Source organism: Malus domestica, chromosome 17 (genome assembly GCF_042453785.1).
Source record: "Malus domestica chromosome 17, GDT2T_hap1".
Taxonomy (NCBI): domain Eukaryota; kingdom Viridiplantae; phylum Streptophyta; class Magnoliopsida; order Rosales; family Rosaceae; genus Malus; species Malus domestica.
This window is the reverse complement of record NC_091677.1, coordinates 20066652-20089082: the sequence shown is the minus strand read 5'-3', so window position 1 is coordinate 20089082 and position 22431 is coordinate 20066652. Positions and strand designations below refer to the sequence as shown.

The following is a 22431-nucleotide window of genomic DNA, read 5'->3' as shown; positions in this document are numbered from 1 at the left end:
ACTTGACAATTTTTGCTGATGGCATAATTCTTTGTTCTACATGTGACTACATGGTTGTTTCATTTCATGAACCAAAATTTGCACTGTAATCAGACACTATAAGTAACAGTCGCGAAGTTTAGATAAGCACGGTAAAGTAAAATTCAACAATTACATAGATGGTGAGTTCCATACTTAATTATTATAAAAAATCCATTATAAGACTTGTACACATTGTCAATTACGTGCATGGATCGTGTCAATGATTTAGCCTTATTTATTAACTCTTTGAGTTCCACTGCAAGTTATGATATGATATACAAATATACAGGCTCTTTATACAAAGGGGTCCCCATTTTTTGAATATGATATGATATACAAATACACAAGCTCTTTATGCAAAGGGATCCCTATTTTTTTTTTTCAAAAAATGAGGATTAGGTATGGAGCCCACACCACATTAAACTTTAACGATCCGAACCGTTTATTTTGTAAGTCTCGATTCATAAATCATCCTTGCAAAAATTCAATTCAATACAAACCCCTTTGCCTATATAATTATCAAAATAAAATTTCATTGTTTCTTATATAACAAAGTATTTCCGATTTGGCTAATATTTTGCAAGGATGATTTATGAGTTGCAACTTGAAATAGACGGTTTGAATCGCTAAAGTTCGATATGGTGTGGACCCTACAACTAATCCCCATTTAAAAAAAAAAAAATAGGGATTCCTTCCCTTAAAGGTTTCATACAAATATATGCACATGAAGTACAATGTCACGAAGCCCGAATAAACCGAATAGGCTGAACTGATCAGGCAAAACAAGAACAAAAAGCCTGACCTGAATACAAAACTAATGTACATACGACTATAAGTGCTATTTACGGGTATACTGGGTGCGCGGGCACGGCAAAACTGCGAACGCTCTCTCAACGTGACATGAGTTCAGCAAGAGGACTCTGTTGTGCTGTTTTCAACAACTAGCTTCCTAGTCACACCCTCGGGCCTGAAAGACGAGGTTTCAGTCCTCCATGTATGAGACTGCAAAGTCCTTAATCCGTTGCTTAATGTGCTGCAGGAAGACACGAAAATATTCACAACACTCGCACAAAAAGTTTAAAACTTAGATGATAAGTGCAACGTAGATAATTTCAATGACAAACTCCAACTACGACGAGGAAAGAACAAATCACCTTCAATTCTTCATGAAGTACCACAAATATTCTTTTCAGCCTCGTATGTTTCTGCAAGCGACAATATTATTTGACTCAAACCAAAAAGCTCAACAAGAAAACATTAGTTATTAGAGAAATAAAAATTAAACAAAATCAAGAAAAAAAAAATCTGAAACATTTTATGTATTGTTAATACTCCTAAAAAACAAACACAATGAAAAATAATGCAAGTATTTACATTCTTTTTTCAAATAATAGTTACCACATCACTAGCAACACAATGTTAGCTATTTATATATGATTATAGTATTTGTCCCAAAATTTTCCTTATTCATCAAATACAGATTAATCCAAGCACATGCACTACTGAGCTTATCGGGTGGGCTAGGTAGACTGAACTTCAAAGCTTAAAAGGTGCGTTCATCTATAAAATTTTCACTTGTATATTTATTCAAGCCAAATTGGAAGGCATGCAAACAACACTGGGCAAGGGGAATCATGAAAACAAAAGTAAGTACAACTGAAATTGCATAATCAAAATATTACATCTGACCAAGAAAACAGTGAGACAATGTCTTGCTTAATTACTTCACAGTTCAATCATCTACAGACTTTATAGAGAATCGAGAACAGAGCATACCCTTTCACATCGACGATATGATTCCTTCACCTGCCCCAAGATCTTATAATATTTCTCCGTGCCTTGAGTAGCATAATCAAGGTCCTTTCCTAGCTTTTCAAACTCATTCCTATATTAGAAGGAATAAATTGTTTTGAGACACAATTTTGGATAAAATCAACACAAAGCAATTAATCAAACAAGTATCAAAAAGAGAAACAGCATTGCCTTAAAAGAAGTGAAAGGAATCTTCAAATTACCTGTAACTCTCTATGGTTTTGTTCAACGAGCAATAGCTATCATACTTATCACGATATTCTTGCACATACTCTTCGTACCTAAGATAAGAAAAGGAAAAAGTATAATGTAATTCAGATGTCAAAAACCAGGATTATATACAACACGGCCAAAGCCTGGTCAGATGGTTTTCACTATTGTAAAAGCTTGAATATGTTCACTTACTGAGAGAAATTATTTATTGGTCCCTTGCGCTCGGGCTCATTCTTCTCATACTTAGAATAGGAACAACTATTCTCATCTGAAGAAGAATCCCTCTTTTTTCTGTCAGTGTCATTGCCGTCTGCCACCATTGATTTCTTTCGTACATCAGTCGAATCCACCATTATATTGGATGCATGTCTTTTACTTTCTTGTATGGGGTGGGAAACTAGCCCTCGTTTTGAGTTATGCTGCTGAGGAGCACTTGGGGTTGCTTTCTTATTGCTTTCTCCATGTCCAGCCACACCAATTGCTTGTCTGCCTCCAACTTCATTCTGTCTAGATTTACTACTAAGACCGACTGTTTTGCTAAACAAACGCCCCAAATCAGGATGATCTACTCGTGACGGGTGTTGCGACTCAGACTGCACAGCTCTCTGTTGAGACCTTGTTAAATCCTCAATGCGATCTTCGTAGTTCCTCTTTTTATTCAAGCCTTCCTGATTACTTGGAAACTTAGAGTTTAAATCTGGAGAGGCTGGCCTTCCTGAATCAAAATTTGCCTTTCCAGCACGTTTCACTTTACTGAATTCAGAAACCTGGTTCTCTGAAGTGCTCTTTTTGTTATCTGACTGCTTAAAAGAACTTTTTCTCTCAAATTGCTTATTAACTGTCATTTCCTCAGGCAAGGGCTCACGAAGTTCGCCCAACTCCAAGTCTGAAAACTCTCTTTGGAGTTTACTGCCTTTGCCATTAACGACAGGGGATGCGGCTGCACCATTTCTGCTGTTATACTTTGGTGAAGAACCCAATAACAGGCTGGAAACTTGTGCACTTCCCTTGATCTTTCCAGCCATATCACCATCTTTCTGGTAGTGGGGATCCAAGGGCACTAACTGTTTGCCTCGGGTACCACCTTCCTTAGAATTTCCTGGAACCTTTCTCTCATTAGCATAACCATCCTCATTTTGAGTATCTCTATGAAATTTATCTTTTTGTAAGAGGTAACCGTCATGCATTTGAGAGCTCTTTTCAGAGTACTTCCCGCCATGCCCTAAGCTCTCCGCATATCTATCTGGTCTTTCTGCTGAATCAGGAACCTTTGTCTGTAAATTATGATCAAAAGACTGCCAACTTGATTGTTTAAACTCTGAAGTATATCTGCCAGAAAATGCTTGGTTGCACACCTTTAGTGATCCAGATTCAATATTCTCATCCCTATCATCTCTATCCATCATTTGAGAGACAGGGTCCTTATGAGAGCCTTCAACAAGTCTATCAGGAGACAAATTGTGAGAAGCCTCTGAAAGATGGACACCTTTACCCGCAGAAATAGAAGGTTGCTGTGATATTTCTGTTTTTAATCTTTTATTGTTTTTAGATTTCTCATCAGTGTGCTTTACCTCAGAACCTTGTTTGGATATACCTTTAGATATCCTCTCAGAACTGTCAGACTGCTCATATCTGAAGTCATCCTTGGCTAAACTCTCCCCTCCATACACAGGGTCTACCAAACTTTGGCGGCCTTGCAGCTCACCATGCTCAGGTGAAAAGGGTTTTGTTTCTTCTAGAGTTTCACTTTTATTACGATTAGAGTTACTAACTACAGCCAATTCAGCAACCTGATCAGCATCAAGCAACTGTTTTTCAATCTCAACTGCGTCAACTTCAAGATCATCTTGCTTCTCATCAATCCCACTCTGCACATTCGTGCCATCAGGAGTTCTCCATGGGATGGGCAAAGTAGAAAACCCTTGTTCAGAGCCTTGCAATTTAAGCTTCAGTTCTTTGTCATCGTCACTTGCCATAATATCCACATCCTCATCAAAACCTTCCTTGCTATTAGAAGATGCATCACTTTCACTATCACTACTGCTTCCACTCCCATTTTGTGCTGGACTTTTACTTCTGCTATGACTTCCACTGTCACTTCCGGTATCGCTGCTGTCACTATCACTGTCACTGGCACTCCCAGTATTGCTAGAGCTTCCTCCTCGCGCTTCATTATCGTCTGAGCCCCTTTTTTCACCAAAAAAATCAGCGGAATGCTGTTGGTTATCAATTTTAATCAATGCACTTGAATCCTGACCAATTGTAGCATCCAATCGTTCGTGAACCTGCTCCTCCAACTCATTAGGAGAAACTTTCTCCTCAAAGTGTGGTGCTTGAACAGGCAATTCACGGTTACCATCAGAAGCAGGTTTCTGGCGAAGTTTCTCCTCGGGAGAACTGAAAATAAACAAATGCACATTATGACAGACAGAGGCCGACAAGAATGATCAAAATATAATACACCGTGATATAACTTGCATCAATATATAGTAGAAAACCCTTGCTCAATCTGTTAAATCAGTTTTTATAAAAGCAGATACAACTACAACAGACTATAATAAAAAACCGTATATCTTTATTGGTAAAGGTTAAGCCATCAAAGTAAATAAAAAAACATGTACTTTTGAGATATTCTAAATGATCCTAAATAAAGTAGTTTGGGATCAGAATATGTCGAACAAATTGTACAAAATTTGAAGGCACTAAAATCCTTAAATAGAAAAATAAAAGAGATGGCCTAAGGATATAAAATTCAAAACCCTCAACAACAACTTTCAGATTAAGAATTGAAAACCATTCAGATAGAAAAACCAAAGATTCATAAAACTTAGATATACAGATCAGAATGATTGGAGTTAGCATGCAACAGGATATCAATAAATTCTGTGTGACAAACCAAGGAGATAACTCGTAAAGCATCTCTAATGATATTATGCATGCTCAAAGAGAATTTGAACGGTCTAAAGGATGCCCATTTTCCTTCTATATTTCTACAAATTAACTTTAATACTATTGTGTATCAGGAATATATTTATTCCTTCTATATTCTTAGATATTTTGGCTTATTATTGTGTCAAGTCATCTATTTCCTGAGGACCAAGATTCCGTACGAGCTAAAAGACAGAGTAACTGGACAACATGTTTGCCACCAATTGACTTGATCATGCAGAGTAAGCCTTTAGTTAAAAGACAATGAGTAATAGGAAAACATGTTTGCCACTATTTGACTTGATCATACAGAGTATGCCTTTGGACAAAAAGTAGATTACCTTCCACTTTCAGACACAGGTTTCTTTAAGCTTTCTAACTCCACTCCTGATTTCAAGATGTATCTCCCTGGAGCTTGATAATTAGCAATCTGATGTCAAAATTGAATGAGAAGACATATTATCACTTAATGTTATTAGAATAATACCATCAAGGATTTCCGTCACTTACCTTCTTAATAATGGGCTCAATTTTCTTTATAGAGTTGGGATATGAATCTGCAATAGCTTTCTCTAAATCCTATTAAAAAAGCAAGATCCAGAGAGATAAGTAGCAGAAGTAGAAACCAAGACATTGTATGAATTTATAACAGAGTTGGATTTTTTAGAATTCCAGATGCACTATCACAATATCCAAAGTTATTTGATTGTTTCCCTCACCATTTCTATTTAACATAATTTAGCTTGGAGAAAAAAGTTTTAAATTCCGTCTCTCCTAGCTGCACTCTTACACCCTCCCAACAACTGGCATTCATTCTTATGCTCCACTCAAAGGATTCCTTTAAACTCAATACTTAGTCTATCATTTGCCTTTTATAATGTCTGTAACACAATAAGACCTATAGAACTTTAATCACACCAAACCTTATAAGCAAGGGATGAATATAAAATAATGTATCAGCTTTTAGTACGCCCTGTTAAAACCTTAACAAATGCAGTAGGAAACTAACATGCTGCACAGTTGGCAATAGAAGCATAACTACCGCCTGCTTTGATGAAAATGTTTTTCGAATCAAAGTAGGGGAACTCACACTCGCTCTTAGATATTAGTTTCATTATATGATTGCCTATTATTATGCATGAAAAACAATAGTTCATGTACGACACTGTTTAAAGATGTATGTTGGTTTTTTCTCTTGAAAAAGGTTTTAAAGTGGTTTTTTGGTTTTTTTTTCTTTAGAAAAAGATTTTAAAGTGGTTTTCTATTGTTCAAACGGATTGAGAAATAACTTGTTTGTCATAAGAATAAAACTATTTTAGTTATAGTTTGGAATGAAATAAGCATGCAGAGCATAGTCAAATTTATGTATAGGATATCCGATGGTTTCACAACTGTTTAGGTGAAACTTATTTTCCATATTGAGATAAATTTGGGTTTTAGGGAACCTAAAAACAGCGACTACATAAAACAGTATAGGGTTTTTATACAAATGGTCCCTGAAATTGACCCATCCCATCAAGATGGTCCCTGAAATTGAAAATCGATCAATGTAGTCCCTGAAATTGGGTGTTTCAAATCAATGCGGTCCCTCCATCACAATTCCGTTAAAAATTCTATTATGTGCTGATGTGGCACATAACTGGGTCCCACCAATCTAATTAAATATTACTATGTGAATATAAAAATATTTAAATAATAGAAACAAGTTTTTAGTGTTATATAATTAAAAATTTTAAAATGAAAATGAAAAAAGAAGATGAAGTAAATGAATAAATTGGGATTCAAGCTTCAAGCTTCTTTTTGGCTTGTTGCTCGTGCTAGATTCAACTGAAATGGAAAAATATTATTTATTTATTTAATTTTCTATAATTTCTAATCGTGTTGAATTGTTTGGCTTCAAATTGGCTTGGTTTTGAGTCTTTCGCTGGTATGGGATTGGTTAGTTTATGGAATCCCAAGTTTTCCAAGACTATTTTTCCTTCTTCGTTCTATCTTTCGGTTTATGTTTTTTTGACTCGAAGATCTGCAGAGAGCTTTGCCTGTTGGATTGGCCAATCATTTCATGAACGAGCAGAATCTTATCACAATATAAGAATGCTTCTTTTTACTTTAGCTTGTTTCAGACTCCGACTCAAAAAGCGACAACGATTCGCACCTCCATGTCGCCTTCCTGAAATCCATTCTCGAATCGCTTCAGGACGTGGACTCGACCTAGCCTGACCAGACCTGGACCCGGTTCCAGCTTGACCACACTGGCACCTACAAGGAAATTGTCCACTGCGGTTACATGTGCGACAGGACGGAGTGAGGTGGGGTGGGGTGGGACTGTAGTGATTGCTCGAGTGGGAGTGAAGAAGAAGAATTGTTCACCGTCTTCTTTTTTTTCTTTTTCATTTTTAATTATATAAAACTAAACTTGTTTTCTATTTATAGAAACAGAAAACTTCAACAGTAAGTTTTCTTGATTGTATTGAATCAATAATTCAGTTGTACAGATGTGAATATATATAGCCTTAGCTGCCTTAGGCTAATTACAAGAATATCCTCAACTACCTTGACTAACTACAGTTACTAACAAAACTGATTACATTTAGCTTTAACAAACTATTTAACAGTAACTATATTTGATGACTTGTCATTCTCCCTAAAACACCCCCTCAAGCTAAAAGAGGAATCAGATAGGATTCCAATTGGAAGCTTGGAACACAAATAAGAGATTCTGCTTATAGACAAAGATTTGGTGTGAAGATAAGCCAATTGGTCTTCACTGCAAACATAGCAGACTTTGATGAGATTTGCTAGAACCAACTCCCGGATGTAGTGATAGTCAATCTCAATATGCTTGGTGCGAGCATGAAAAATAGGATTAGATGCCAAAGAGATTGCTGAAATATTATCACACCATAGGGTAGGCAGTGTAGGGAGAGGAGAATGAAGATCTTTGAGGATTTTGCAAACCCAAGTTAGTTCTGCAGCAAAATGTGCTAAGGAACGATATTCAGCTTCTGTGGAGGAACGAGCAACAATGCTTTGTTTCTTTGCACTCCAACTGACAATATTTGGACCAAGAAATACACAATATCCACTAGTGGACCGCCTATCAAAGGTGCAGCCAGCCCAATCAGCATCAGAGTATGCTGAAAGGTTAATAGGACCTTTGGTGAACCATAAACCATGAGAAATAGAGCCTTTAAGAAATCTGAGAACCCGTTTTGCTGCTTGAAGATGTTGTTCTCGGGGAGCATGCATAAATTGACATATCTGATTAACAGCAAAGGCAAGTTCAGGTCGAGTCCAAGTGAGATATTGTAAACCACCAACTATAGAGCGATATTCAGTAGGATTTGACAAGAGAGGCCCACTGTGATCCAGTTTCTGAGAACCAAGAGGAGTGGAACAAGGTTTGGCACCCTCCATATTTGTTTTCTTAAGAAGATCAAGTAAATACTTGGTCTGATGAAGAAAGATGCCTTTGTTGGATCTGTGGACTTCCAACCCCAAGAAATAGTGTAAAGGACCAAGATCTTTTACTGGAAATTGAGTACTAAGTTGTTGGATAAACTGTTGATAGAGTTGAGAGTTGGGTCCAGTAACTAAGATGTCATCCACATAAACAAGGACAATAACCAACTGAGGTCCATTAAGGACAAACAAAGAGGCATCAGATTGAGATTGATGAAAGCCAAGTGTTCGAAGAGCTTGAAACAATTTATCAAACCAAGCTCGAGGTGCTTGTTTGAGGCCATATAAGGATTTCTTCATCTTGCAAACAGAATGGGGAGAGTTAGGATCAATAAAACCAGGAGGTTGTTGCATGTAAACATCCTCCTTTAAATCACCATGGAGGAATGCATTGCTAATGTCTAATTGATTCAAGAACCAATTATCTTGGACAACAAGTGTAAGAAGAATCCGAATGGTGACTGGTTTAGCAACAGGACTGAAGGTTTCTTGAAAGTCAACTCCTTGCTGATGAAAGCCCTTTGCCACCAAGCGTGCTTTATCTATCAATGGTTCCATTAGGATTTTTCTTGACCTGGAACACCCATTTACATCCAACAACATTTTGAGAAGGATGAGAGGGAACAAGAGACCAAGTGCCTGTGGTTATTAAGGCATTATATTCAGCCTGCATTGCAACTCGCCAGTGAGCATGCTTTGATGCTTGTAAATAAGTACTAGGAACAAAGTCAAGATCAACTGGAAGTGGATGTTTTGTTGCTGCATAAGCTCTAGACTTGTATATTCCAGCCTTAGATCTTGTAATCATAGGATGTGTATTCCCAGAAATAGGTTGATTACTAGGCTGAATAGGTAAGAGAGAGGAGTCATTGAAAGAGGCAGAGCTGGAAGAAGTGTGAGAATTATCCACTGACTGATTACAGAAAGAAGTTTCATTGGAAGATGTAATCCGATTGATAGGATGAGGTACAAAAGAACACTGTGGTGCTGAAAAGGTACTGACTAGAGGAGAATTGGAAAAATGTTTGCTGAATTTAAGGTCAAAGGATGGAGATGGTGTAGAAAATGAAATCTTTGAAGTGGGACTGTTGGGCGGCAATGATGCAAAAGGATAAGTTGTTTCATCAAAGACAACATGTCTTGATATGTAGATTCTATTAGTGACGGGATCAAGACATCTATAGCCTTTATGTTGAAGACTATAGCCCAAAAAACACACAACTTTTGCTCTTAGCATCCAATTTGCTGTGAATGTACGGTTTAAGCCAGGGATAGCATTGACAGCCAAATACTTTAAGTTTAGAGTAATCTAGATGATGGTGGAAAAGAAGTTCCCACGGTGACTTTGTAAGACCAGAAATAGGAAGTTGATTTATAAGATATATTGCAGTGGAGAAGGCTTCAACCCAAAAAACCTAAGGAACTTGAGAAGCTACAAGTAATGTGCGAGCTGTCTCAACAAGATGTCTGTGCTTTGTCTCTGCACAACCATTTTGTTCAGGCGTATGTGGACAACTAAATTGATGCAATATACCATGATCACGAAGAAATGAAGTAAGAGAGTGACTAGTAAATTCACCCCCTGAATCTGAACGCAGAATCTTGATTTTATTGCCAGTGAAGTTTTCTACATAGGTTTTGAAAGTAACAAATGTAGAAAATACATCGGACTTAGACTTAAATGGAAAAAACAAACTGTACTTGCTAAAATCATCAACAAGAAGTAGATAATACTTGAAGCCACTATTAGATGTTACAGAGGCAGGTCCCCACAGATCACAATGCAGAAGTTGGAGACTGTGAGTTGTTGATGAAGAAGCCACTCCAAAAGGAAGCTTGTGGTTCTTAGCAAGTGCACAATTTGAGCAGAAAAAATCAATAGTCTTCTTGCCTTGCAGTGCAGGATTATTGGTAGATATGACTCTTCGAAAAATTGAGGAGGAAGGATGTCCGAGGCGCTTGTGCCATACAGTGACTGGTGCTTGAATGCTGAAAAACGCTTAAGGTGAAGAAGAAGAACTGGTGGAACTGTTGAGAGGATAGAAACCATCCCTAACAGGTCCTTGCAAAAGCATCTTCCCCGAAATGCGATCCTTGACAGTGGATCCATAAGGGTCAAGAGTCAATGAACAGTTATTATCCTTAAGAAATTGATAAGCAAATAAGAGATTATGTTTCATGAAAGGAACATGTAAAACATTGCTCAGTTTAAAGGAAGAATGAGGAGTGTGCAGAGATGAGGAACCAATATGATGGATAGATAATTCTTTACCATCTCCAATGTACACTTTGTCCTCTCCAGTGTAAGGAGTTGGAGAAGAAATATTGGCTACATCATTGGTGATGTGGGAGGTGGCGCCAGAATCAATTAACCAAGGCTGAGCAGATTTTGCTAAATGATGCACACACATTGCAGCAAGTTTGGCTGGAGGAATTCGACCGCAGATATCCGGATTCATACGATCAAAGCAGTCAATTGCCTCATGACTGGTAGAACCACAAATCTGACAAGGAACTTTGAAAGTGGAAGAACCTTGATAATTGCGATTGCCTTGATAATTGCGACTGTCACGATTGTTGGTGAAAGTGCCCCTATTATGAAAATTGCGATTGCTGCGATTGGAGGAGAAATTACCTCGAGCTGGCTTACCACGATTTGAGTTAAATCGGAAAGCAAAGTGAAATGGTTGATTCTGAGCAGCAAAAACAGATGGAGTAGGAAGCAAGGGAGGCTGAGATTGCACTGAGAAGGCCTGAAAAGGTTCAGTTGCAGATGAGGAAATAGCAGCCTTGCAGCGAGCCATAGACAACTCCTTGGTGAGTAAGAGGCCATGGAGTTCATCAAGAGATGTAGAAGAGAGCCGCAGCATGATGGAGTCAATAAAAGACTCGAATTCATCAGGTAATCCATGTAGAGTGGCAACAATTAGGTCATGATCAGACACTGAAGCACCAGCAGCGTGCAAGGAATCAGCAATTTCCTTGATTTGTTGAAGATACGCAGAAATGGACTAAGATCCTTTCTGAATTGATTGAGGTCTTGATCGTAATTGGAATATGAGCCTCTGAAATTCCACCAAAACGTTGTTCAAGCTTTACCCAGAGTTCTCAAGAAGAAGAAACACCAACTGTGAACGGAATGAGTTCTTCTGATAGGGTAGAATTGAGCCAGATCAATAGGTTTTGATCTTTTTCATACCAATCCTCGAAGGCAGGATTCATCGAGCGATCGGGCAAGAATGGTGAAGGACAAATCTCAGTGCCATCAATGATACCAAGAAGCTTGTATCGCCGGAAAATTGGAGCAAACAATGCTCGCCATGGCAAATAGTTGGAACTTTTCAGCTTGATTGGAACCATACTGCCGATGTTGTGAATCGTAAGAGAAGTATACGAATTCAGAGGACTCGGATTAGAAGAGGAATTAGGGTTTTGGACCGAAGGAGAGATGATCGGAGAAGAAGACCCAGTAGGTTGCGATACAGATTGAGCAGCCATAGCTTGCAGCGATCAAGATTCAAGAGAGATCGGGAACAAAAAAGTGAAGAATCAGAGAGAAGAAAGCAAGAATCGATCAGGAATCGATCGAGAGGTCGAGCGGAAGAGAAGGTCAGTGCTGTAAAGCAGGATGGAGTGATACCATATAGAAACAGAAAACTTCAACAGTAAGTTTTCTTGATTGTATTGAATCAATAATTCAGTTGTACAGATGTGAATATATATAGCCTTAGCTGCCTTATGCTAATTACAAGAATACCCTCAACTACCTTGACTAACTACAGTTACTAACAAAACTGATTACATTTAGCTTTAACAAACTATTTAACAGTAACTATATTTGATCACTTGTCATTCTCCCTAATACTATTATTTAAATATTTTTATATTCACATATAAATATTTAATTAAATTTATGGGACCCAGTTATGTGTCACATCAACACATAACATAATTTTTAACAGAATTGTGGCGGAAGGACCACATTGATTTCAGACACCCAATTTCGGGGACTACATTGATTGATTTTCAATTTCAGGGACCATTTGTGATAAAAACCCAACAATATATGTTATATGATGCAGCTTTTATGGCAAAGCCCAGGGGTTCCCTTAGATATCCTACATCAGGTTAACTAGAACTCTCTTCCACTCTTCTTGTGTGAAGTGGTGGGATGGGTTATATGTCCTATTTGGGAATATATCATTTACAGAGTGGAATTTTTCCACTTGGAATAATGTCATGTCTAAAATATAAAAACATAATACGACCTTATAAGATTGGACGATTTAACAGTAGACCTAAGGCTATTATCAAATATATTAAATGTCATTTTTTAGTGCATACCTTTATTCTCATGCCTTTGGGATTCTCCGTGAGCAAAGCAATCAACATAATCTGCAAATCTGTAACATTAGCTCCACCATTGCCTTTGCCCACTGTTTCTTGTGGTACAATACTGGTCGTGATTTGGATTTCTTTATCAGAGCTTGGAGCAGGTTTGTCTTTTTTAATCACTTGAAAGGGTATAATATCTTCCACACTTGCATGACTCATCAAATTATTTCTAGTTCTTAACGGAGATGGTAGAGCACCAGATTGCTCAGGTAGAGTTTGAAGAGGTGATGATGAGTACTTACCCTTTGCAGTAGTTGTTGATGACACTCCAGTTTTAACTGTAGATTTAGGGGGAGCTGAAAATTCAAATAAATAGACGATTCAATAAAAAATTTAAACTCAAATAAAACAACTTTAAAGCTGTAAGCCTGGAAGAAGAAAGAATTTAAAATAGTGAAAAGGAGGGAAGAGGTATAGTGACAAGGATTACTTTGGCTTGGGATAGTGACAAGGTTAAATAGATGGGACAATAGTAAGAGAACTTTTAAATAAAAGTTTATTGTAATGAGCTTGGGGAAGTATAAGAGGAAACCTAGAAGCTTGATATTAGGGTGTTCCAACGAAATAGTTTTTCTTGTATGGACAGTGGCACAATATAAGTGTCTAATTGTGGATCATTTAGGTAGTAGAGGTATGGGTCTAGAGAATCACAGCATCATGTGCAAAAAGGCACAAGAAACAACCGACCACCACCCCAAAAGAAAAAAAAGGTTAGAAAATAAAAGCTTCTAGAAGGCTCCACTCACCTTGAGGCAGTTCAACTTTCTGCTTCTTAAAGGGAGTCTCTTTCTTTCGTTTGAAATTCCTCCAAGGTTGATTAGCTGGAAACAAGTGAGGTATCAGATACGTTAGTTATGTAGTTCATGTTGTGAATATCACGTTTAAGAATGGGGAAAACAGAAAAAACTCGGAAATGGAAAACCGAAAAAAAAACAAAGATAAATAACACCAAGAATTTACGTGGTTCAGCTATGCGCCTACATCCTCGGAGCAGCAACAACAAACTTTCACTATATCAATAATGAGTACAACGAATAATCTTGCCAACCCTCTAGTATTAACACTTGGAAGAGAACCTGAAAGAACAAGAACAAGAACAAAAAATACACTCTTATCTTTTTTTCTTTTCTCTCGCACACATTTTGCCCTTACATTATTCTCTCACTCTAACTCCTTGAGTGGTATACAACTTATTGTTTTGCATAATAAAGGTTTTCTTTAATAAGGATTACTGATCCTAATTGGAACCTAGTTATGAATCCTTCTCCAATTGAGAAACCAACTCCAATTGGGAAAACAACTCTAACTAGGTAAACAATTTAATCCTCTAAGACATTAATTCTTAATCATAATAGAGTTAGGACAACTCATCATGAGGTGGAAAAACCCAACAGTTCAGTGGTTTCAGTTGTAATCTTTCAATAAAAATAAAAAAGTAACAAACAGTAGTTAACTGAACATATACGATCAGCAGCCGTTTAAACAAAACCAGAAGAAAAAAACAATTAAAATTTTTCATTGACATATAACACATTAATTTTTTTCAATTTAGACTGCGCGCTAAAATTTATCGATCCTCATGTGCATTTCTAGCTAGTTCAATCTCATTTTCTTATAAGGCAATGTAGACTATAGTGGAAAAATTTACATTAATTACGCATCTCAAGTTCAGTGTTTTCCTACTTCGCACTAAACTACTAACGTCTATGCAAGTCAGAAAATGACTGTATTATACTAAAAATATGAAAATATATGAAACTCAGATTGAAAACCTTACCTGTTGTAGTATCATATTGCTTTAACTGATTCTTCGTCTCTGTACATTGTTCTAACACAATGGCTCTGTTTTCAGAAACAAAAAACAAATTAAAGGGATAAGACAACAGTCGGAACAACTCAAAGGCATAACACAGTTGACAGTTGCAACACAACAGACTTCAACCTTCTGATAATTGTACTAAAAAAAAAGTCTTGAAACTAGTCATGAAATAAAAAGCATCAAATTAATTTTAGTAAAAATAATGCAACTAATGGGCAACCAGAACCACACAAGAATGATGACAATTGAAGATAGTATTAGCACCTAAGTACCACCAAAAATAGTGTTCTATATTGCAACCTCCCTGAAGCAGCCAATGCAAATGCAGTTAAAAATATTTAATTGTGGCAAAGCAAAAGAAACTAAAGAAAGAATATGCCTATAACTATTGAATAATGAAAAAGCGAGGGAACTCCACAGTGACAATCAGACTACATACTTGCGGGATTTATTCTTGCGCTCAGCTTCCTCTGACCGCTGTTTAACACGGTTCTTAGTTGACTCATCTAAGATCCGATGCACATTAACTTTGCGCCATGCAAATCCTGATTCAACTAGCAAACCATTTCCACCTTCACCACTTTCACGCTCTTCATAAATGTCACAGAGGTCACCAACTTCCTGGTCCCATGTAAATGTAAACTCCTTCCCACCCAGATCAATAACCTGAAGCAATATTGGACCATTCAAAGCAATGATAACATTAAGATTAATCTCTGCATGTAGATTAACTAGTATTAACAAAATTTCCAAATATTCCAATGGAGAGACTTAAAAGAACTCAAATTTTATTATCTGGGCAGGTAAACTATAGCAAAAACTCCGAAAACATCAACCTTGCCAAAAGAAAAACTTCAAAGAAACCAAATTAGTGGACAAAGTAATAATTCTGCATAAGAGTAACAAATTGCCCCAAAAAGGAACAAAATTTCAACTATACAAGCAACACCAAACCGAAAGTTGAAAAAATATAAGAACAACTTCAAATTAAAATACTCCCAAGTGAAAAAAAATGCCCCTGAAAATTAAGAGAAATATAAAGAACCTAGTGAAAAGTTGAAGGAAATAAGCAAAGTCCAAAATTTCTTCTCCATGAAACTTCATAAAGCAACAAGGATTACGCAACGACACCATACCGAAAAACTTGAGCAATGCAAAATTGAAACACAACCCAGAGCCGCACACAAGCAAATCACAAACACTACGAAATCCAAAACCCAACGAAATTAGCAAAATTTAAGCAATCCCCAGTTCAAATGCTCCAAAGAAACTCACATTGCCGAGGGAGTTGTTAGGCGACGGACCGAACTTGATGCGGGGCGCACCACCTTGGTCTTCGACGCGCTTGATCTCTTCCACCAAGTCCGGCGCCATACGAATGATCACAGAGAAAGCAAGTGGGTTACGCCCGGCGACTAAACTGAACTGCTCTTCCACGGCCGGCGGGGCGGCGGCTGCTGACGTATTGGAGCCTGAGTTGCGGCCTCTGGGATTGGAGCCTCCGAGGGAGAGGCGGCTGGTTTGGGCTGAGGAGCGGAGGGGCGGAGGGAAGGAGGCTCGGCCAAGCTTGGCGGCTCCGACTCCGCGTCCTGAGCCACCGCCGCCAACTCGGCCGGACTTGGATGAGTACATTGGCTAGAGTTTTAGGGGCGTGACGGAATTGGCGTGGAATTGGAATTGGCCTTGAATTGGGGTTCTTGTGAATTTGCTTGAGTCACAAACAGAGTCACAAACAGGTCTCGTGTTTATGTGCCTAGGTCGTCTCCCCCCTTTTCTCATAGCAACTTACACAAAACGTGTTAATTTTATTATAACATTTCTATTTGATAATATATTGCTATATAAAAAAAAACTTGCACGTAATGATACGTTATTGGTCAAAATAGGCCACATATTGATGAACTCGTTCCAAAAAAAACCATAATAAATCTACCACGTATTTTCAAATAAATATGCATTAATCACTTATAAAATAAGAATTTTTATCACAAATGGTCTTTGAAATTGACCAATCTCATCAAGATGGTGTTTGAAATAAAAAATCGATCATGTAGTCCCTCAAAATGTCTCTTGCAAATCAATATTGTCCACAATTCCGTTAAAAATTCTATTAAGTGCTTCTGTGGATTTAATTAAATTATTATGTGAATAAAAACAATTTTTATTTTTTTATAATTAAAAACTAAAAAAAAAAAGTAAATTATGACAATGGTCTCTTAACGTTCACTCAATTTGAGCAATGGTTCCTCAACTAAAAATTCATTACTATTGGTCTATCAACTCATCAAAATGTGCAGTTATGGTCTCTCAACTAAAAATTTATTATCATTGGTCCATCAACTTTAATTCAACTAGAGAAATGGTTCCTCAACTTTAACCCAATTATAGTAGCGGTCCCTCAACTTTAACTCAATCATAGCAATAGTTCTCCCAACATAAATCATTTTGACAAAGTTGACCAAAATGACCATAGCTACACTTTTTGATAAGTTGAGGGACCCCAATTGTAGCAATGATCCTTCCAACATAACTTATTTTGACAAAATTTTGACTAAGCATAGCTACTCATTTTGATGAGTTGATGATGTGAAATTATACTAGCACTCAAATTAAACCCTATTGAATATGTAATTGTAGTATTAAGCAAGTAGGGATCGTTCTAAACTAGGGATTAACTAGGGCTGCTAACCTACATAAATTAAACTCTAAAACCCTAAACTAGACTTAAAAACACAAGACTAGACTCTATAGATTTTAAACTGACCTAAAACACTCAAATCAGCAAAACTAAGTTAAAAAGACTCAATTCTAGACCTAACAAGTGATTTGGACGAAAATAAAACTTAATTTGACTCAAAAGACTAAAAGAAAACAGATTACGACTTAACTAACTCAAAACACACTAAAAAGGTTCAAAACAGCACAATACTAACCATTAGACTTAAAACAGACTCAAACAATGTTTATGGACTAATTCTAACTTATATTAACTCAAAACACTCTGAAGAATCTGGTTTGGACAGATTCTGACCTAAAAAACACCAAATAGAAAAGGGGGTTTGGTTTTGACGAAATTGAAGTAAAACTAAATAGATTGCAAAACTAAAGCAAACTAGGTATGAAATTAAGTGAATTGAATGGTGAAATAGGCTAGTTAGAGGGTCATTCTCCACACATAAACATATGCAACATAAATTGATTTCCGGTCTTGTTTCTTTAAACCATGAATGACAATGCCCCAAATTAATCGTGAATGCACTAATTAACTCTCAGATTTCCTTAAATTCATTGAATTGAATGGACAACGCATCGCAACCAACTTATTCTTCTCAAGTTTCCTATATGAATAGCATGATAGAGATACATTCAAAGATCATTAAGTTCCATGGAAATCATAAGCATTGACAAGGCAATTATAACTATGAACTGCATGATACTCTTGCCAAGAATCTACTTAACACGATTATGACTAACAATCTCCACTACTTGTAATTATAAGTTCCTAACGATTAGGTGAAAGTCTCTTATAATTTAGCATTAGATTCATGTATGCAAACTAAGTATGCATCCTTAATCAACACACAAAAATAAGTTATCAATCAAATAGATAAGTAAATCACATTCATGTTTTACGAAACAATAACTGAAATGAATCAATTCATATTAAACATATGTCCATGGCTTTGAATTCACCTCTAACTAAGAAAAATTTAGTTACACATGTTCATAGCAATTGAAAAGCAAACTGAAATAAACATTGAAACTAAAACGAGGGAAGAAAGAACTCTTAGAACTCCAATGGTTGCAGGTGGCTTGTACACAAGGTCCTTGCTCCAATGGAAGGCTCGGCAAACTTCTCTTCTTCCTCCCAAGGGTGCGGCAAAGGTGTATAATGGTATAGAATGGTGTAGAATGCGGCTGAAAGGGTTTCTGAGTTATATGGGGGGTGGTTCACGAATTTTTGGCTGAAAACATCTATTTATAGGCTAGGGTTTTCACAAATTCTGATGGGAAAAGGCTAGGGTTTTGCGGCAAAGTCTTGGCCCAATCCAAGGTGGAAAAGAACTAGGGTTTGTGGCAGATTTTTAGACTTCGAGAAAGGGAATAGGCGTCACTTTTTTAGACTTCTAGAAAGAACATGTTTTGTGGCAGAAATTAGGACTTCTAGAAGGGTTTGGGGCATCACTTTTCTAGGGCTTCTAGAAAGAGTGTGCTTTGGCTGATTTTGACCTTTTAGAAGGGTTTTAGGCGCCACCTTTCTAGGGCTTCTAGAAAGGATGGTGCAGCCAGCATGTGTTTAAGTGAAGTTATAGGCCTTCTAGAAGGGATTTAGGTGCCCTTGCAGCTGATTATTCATCTTCCAAGTTTTGAATTGATTTCTCCATCTCTTTAGCACGTTCCTAGCTTCACTTGATCTTCAAAAACGTCCATTCCTTATGCTTCACATGCATGCAATCCAATCCATCCTAAAATTGCTCTAAAATGCTTCAAAATGCCCTTTCTTGCCAACTTTGCCAATTAGACCTACAAACACACAAAAATAACTCAAATCACTATAATAAACACAAACTAACCATGAAAATGCAAGAAAACAAGTTAACTAAGTTGCATAAATATGCTCCTATCAGTTGAGGGATCAATGGTAATAGATTTTTAGTTGATGGATCATTGTTCCAATTTGATTAAAGTTGAGGGACTCATTGTTACAATTTACTCAATAAAAAAAATAAGAAGAAGATGATTGAACATTCTTCATCATCTTCTTCCCTTCCCACCCTCCCACTACATGTTTACAACCACAACCCAGCCCCTCCCACTGCCCCGCGAAGTTGTGGGTATCTTTATAGTAACGTCGTCGTGAGGGAAGGAAGAAGCTGATTGTTTAAGCTCTCCAAGATTCGCAAAACATGTTTGGTTCCGATCACTATTGTCTCCCCTGTTTTTTCACACCGCTGAAAAAAAACAGAGCAACAAGGTTATTTTTTACAGAGTAGGATCATCTTCCCTCCTATTCTCATTTCCTTCCGGGCCTTCCCTTATCTCCCTTCCCACTTTACTTTTTGTCTTATTGTCTCTATAAAAAAAAAAATCAATATGAGATGTTAACGTGGCTTATTCATAACCGTTCAAGTAGGAGGGGAGGAAAGATGAGAGATTAAGAAAGAAGATAATCTTCCTCTATTTTTTACTGCTGAAAATTTGTACACTTCCATAAATTTCAGGACTTATACGCCCTTAAACCAAAAACCCAGAAGAAGAAAAAACATAAGCAGTAAGCAGAGGATAGAAAGAGAGAGAGACTTGAACTAGAAGAACAACTGGGTTTGTTGAAGCTGCTTTGAAGCTCTTCATTTTTTTTACTGATTGGGTGGTGATTCTTAGTTTTTTTAAGTTTTTAATTATAAAAATAAAAATTGTATTATTTAAATATTCTTAATTCACATAATAATATTTAATTAAATTTGTAGGACCCATGCATATGTCATATCAGCACATAAGATGGAAGTACCACATTGATTTGCGACACCCAATTTTAGAGATTACATTTATCGATTTTCAATTTTAGAAACCATTTTAATAGAGTAGGTTAATTTCAAGAACCATTTATGATAAAAACGCTTAAAATAATGTCTGATAGTTGATGGTGCGACATAATTATTGCAAGTGTAAGAGTATATGTAACAAGCTCTCTAAATGAAAAATTAATCTTCAATCACTCTTTAGCCACCTCTTAAGGATTTCATAAGAGACCTAAATCTGGAGAGTGAAAAAAGAGATCATAGCATTAATTGTTAATATTTTAATACCCATATTTAAATAATTTCTCTATTCGTATTGGTAGTAGTAACTCTACATTGTTGTATCCCTAAATGAGTATTTATGGTGTAAATAGGAACTAAACCAAAATGGAACAATATGTAAACAAAGATTCTGCTAAGATCAGTTGTATGAACCATCTACAGTTGATAGCACCGATATGCACTGATCCTTGAAACACAAACACGCTTGAATGACTGATCGTAACATTCTAATGCAAAACAAAACAATGGTATCAAAACTTGAATATGCATCTGATATAGGACAAAAAATAAAAGATGCATTTGGCATGGAGCACAATAAATTATTGGAAGATGAATTTAATGTGTTGGAATAAAGAGGGTGTTTTAATACAAATGTGTGATTTTGGTTAAAAAAAAAATACAAATGGGTGATGAGATTAATTTCAAGGTATTTTTTGGCAAATCATAATAAGCTAGGACGTTTTATGGCTGATAATAGACTTTCTTTATGTAATGTTCAAGTTTCAGTGTTTCTAAGTTTATTGCCCTTTTAAATTTTGAATGTAAGTTACAAAATGGTTATAAAACCCACTTCTTGCTAGAAGGAGAGGAGTTGGGCGTTTTTTGTTGATGAATGAAATATTTAGAGAGACTTTTATCTCATATTTGTGTCTTTCTCTTGTTTAAGAGTCTGCTGCTTTGTTCTTCTAGTTGTCTACGTCGTAGGTTGGTACTAGAACCAAAGTTTATAGGGTTTTCAGGTCTTTCCTTGCACATGAAGATAGTGAGCCTTGCCTATCATTTCTTTTTAACCTATCCATCCTTTTTTATCTTAAATTTCTTTTCTCATTTCATTTTATTTCATTTCTATCTGTTGCGCCCTGCATCAGCATCATCCAAAATAACAAACGCTTGCCATAACTTGTATACTCACAGGATTTTAACATGATGAGAATGGTTGTGAGGGGCAGTGGCGGGTGCAGAAGGTCGGCAAGGGTGGGTCCAACCTGAACGTCCGAAGAAGCGCATGTGAGAACCTCTGAGGACCATCCAACAGTGTGGGCATGTGGTGGAAGAGAGAAGACCATTGTGACTGTTGTTCTTGGACCTTATTTACAACGAAGAAGAAAGACTTTTTCTCTCCATTTCCCACATGAACAACTCTCATTTTTTTAATTGTTGTCCAATCAGGTTGTGCAACCTTAACATTTTAATTAGCAAACAGATGGTGTATTACTCAACCAATATTTTTATACCATATGTTTGACATCGTTACTTTTAAAAAATTCCCCATAAATTCATACAGCCTCTAAAAAGTATTTCGTAAAGTATTATGAACTTGTAATCACTTACACTTTCATCTCATACCATCAAATTCACTAAAATACTAAAGCAAAATTTTTTGATATTGTTGAATGTTATATATTTAATAATAAACCTAATTAAAATAATAAACCACAAATTCTCAATACAAGTATATTTTTGTAAGTGTAAATGAGCACTTACATGTATGATATATAGTAATTTACTTAAATTCGTCTAGTCTACCTAGGCCTTTGCCTAGAGGCGTATAGGTGCCCCAGCCCACCTAACGTCCCTTAATTAGGACCACCCGAAATTAGAATCTTGGGTCCACCACTAAAGGTCCAAAATTGGATATGAGACCTCTCGACGTCACCATGGGACCTGAGTGTATAATTTTATTCAGGCGGTCAACTACAAAGACACGCAGATCTAAACCAAACCATATCGTGGTTCGAACAAATCAATTCCCCAATAGCTAGGAAGGAGCACAATTTCTTGAAAATAGTCAGCGCCGTAGGGAATTCACCCTCATTTCATTCTTCTAAATCCGTTTTCTTCTGAATCCGTTTACACGAGTGCAATCAGATTTTGTTAGAAAGTTAACTGTCTCCCGCTCTCTATCTCTCTCTCTAAAACCATTTCAAACTCACATATGATAAGCTCATATTTATATATATTTTACATCAAATTCACTTG

General features: G+C 36.7%; 1 protein-coding gene across 1 annotated transcript; it reads right to left on the bottom strand.

The window, feature by feature from the left end:
- Positions 1-272: 272 nt before the first annotated feature.
- Positions 273-16465, bottom strand: LOC114822535 (uncharacterized). Its single transcript, XM_029096936.2, has 12 exons — positions 15926-16465; positions 15090-15316; positions 14609-14673; positions 13578-13652; positions 12781-13127; positions 5485-5553; positions 5316-5404; positions 2239-4443; positions 2037-2114; positions 1798-1906; positions 1176-1226; positions 273-1054 (listed from the first exon to the last, which is right to left on the bottom strand). Exons 1-12 carry the CDS (start codon positions 16280-16282, stop codon positions 1004-1006), a joined length of 3723 nt encoding a protein of 1240 aa, XP_028952769.1. The 5' UTR covers positions 16283-16465; the 3' UTR covers positions 273-1003.
- Between the last annotated feature and the right edge of the window lie 5966 nt (positions 16466-22431).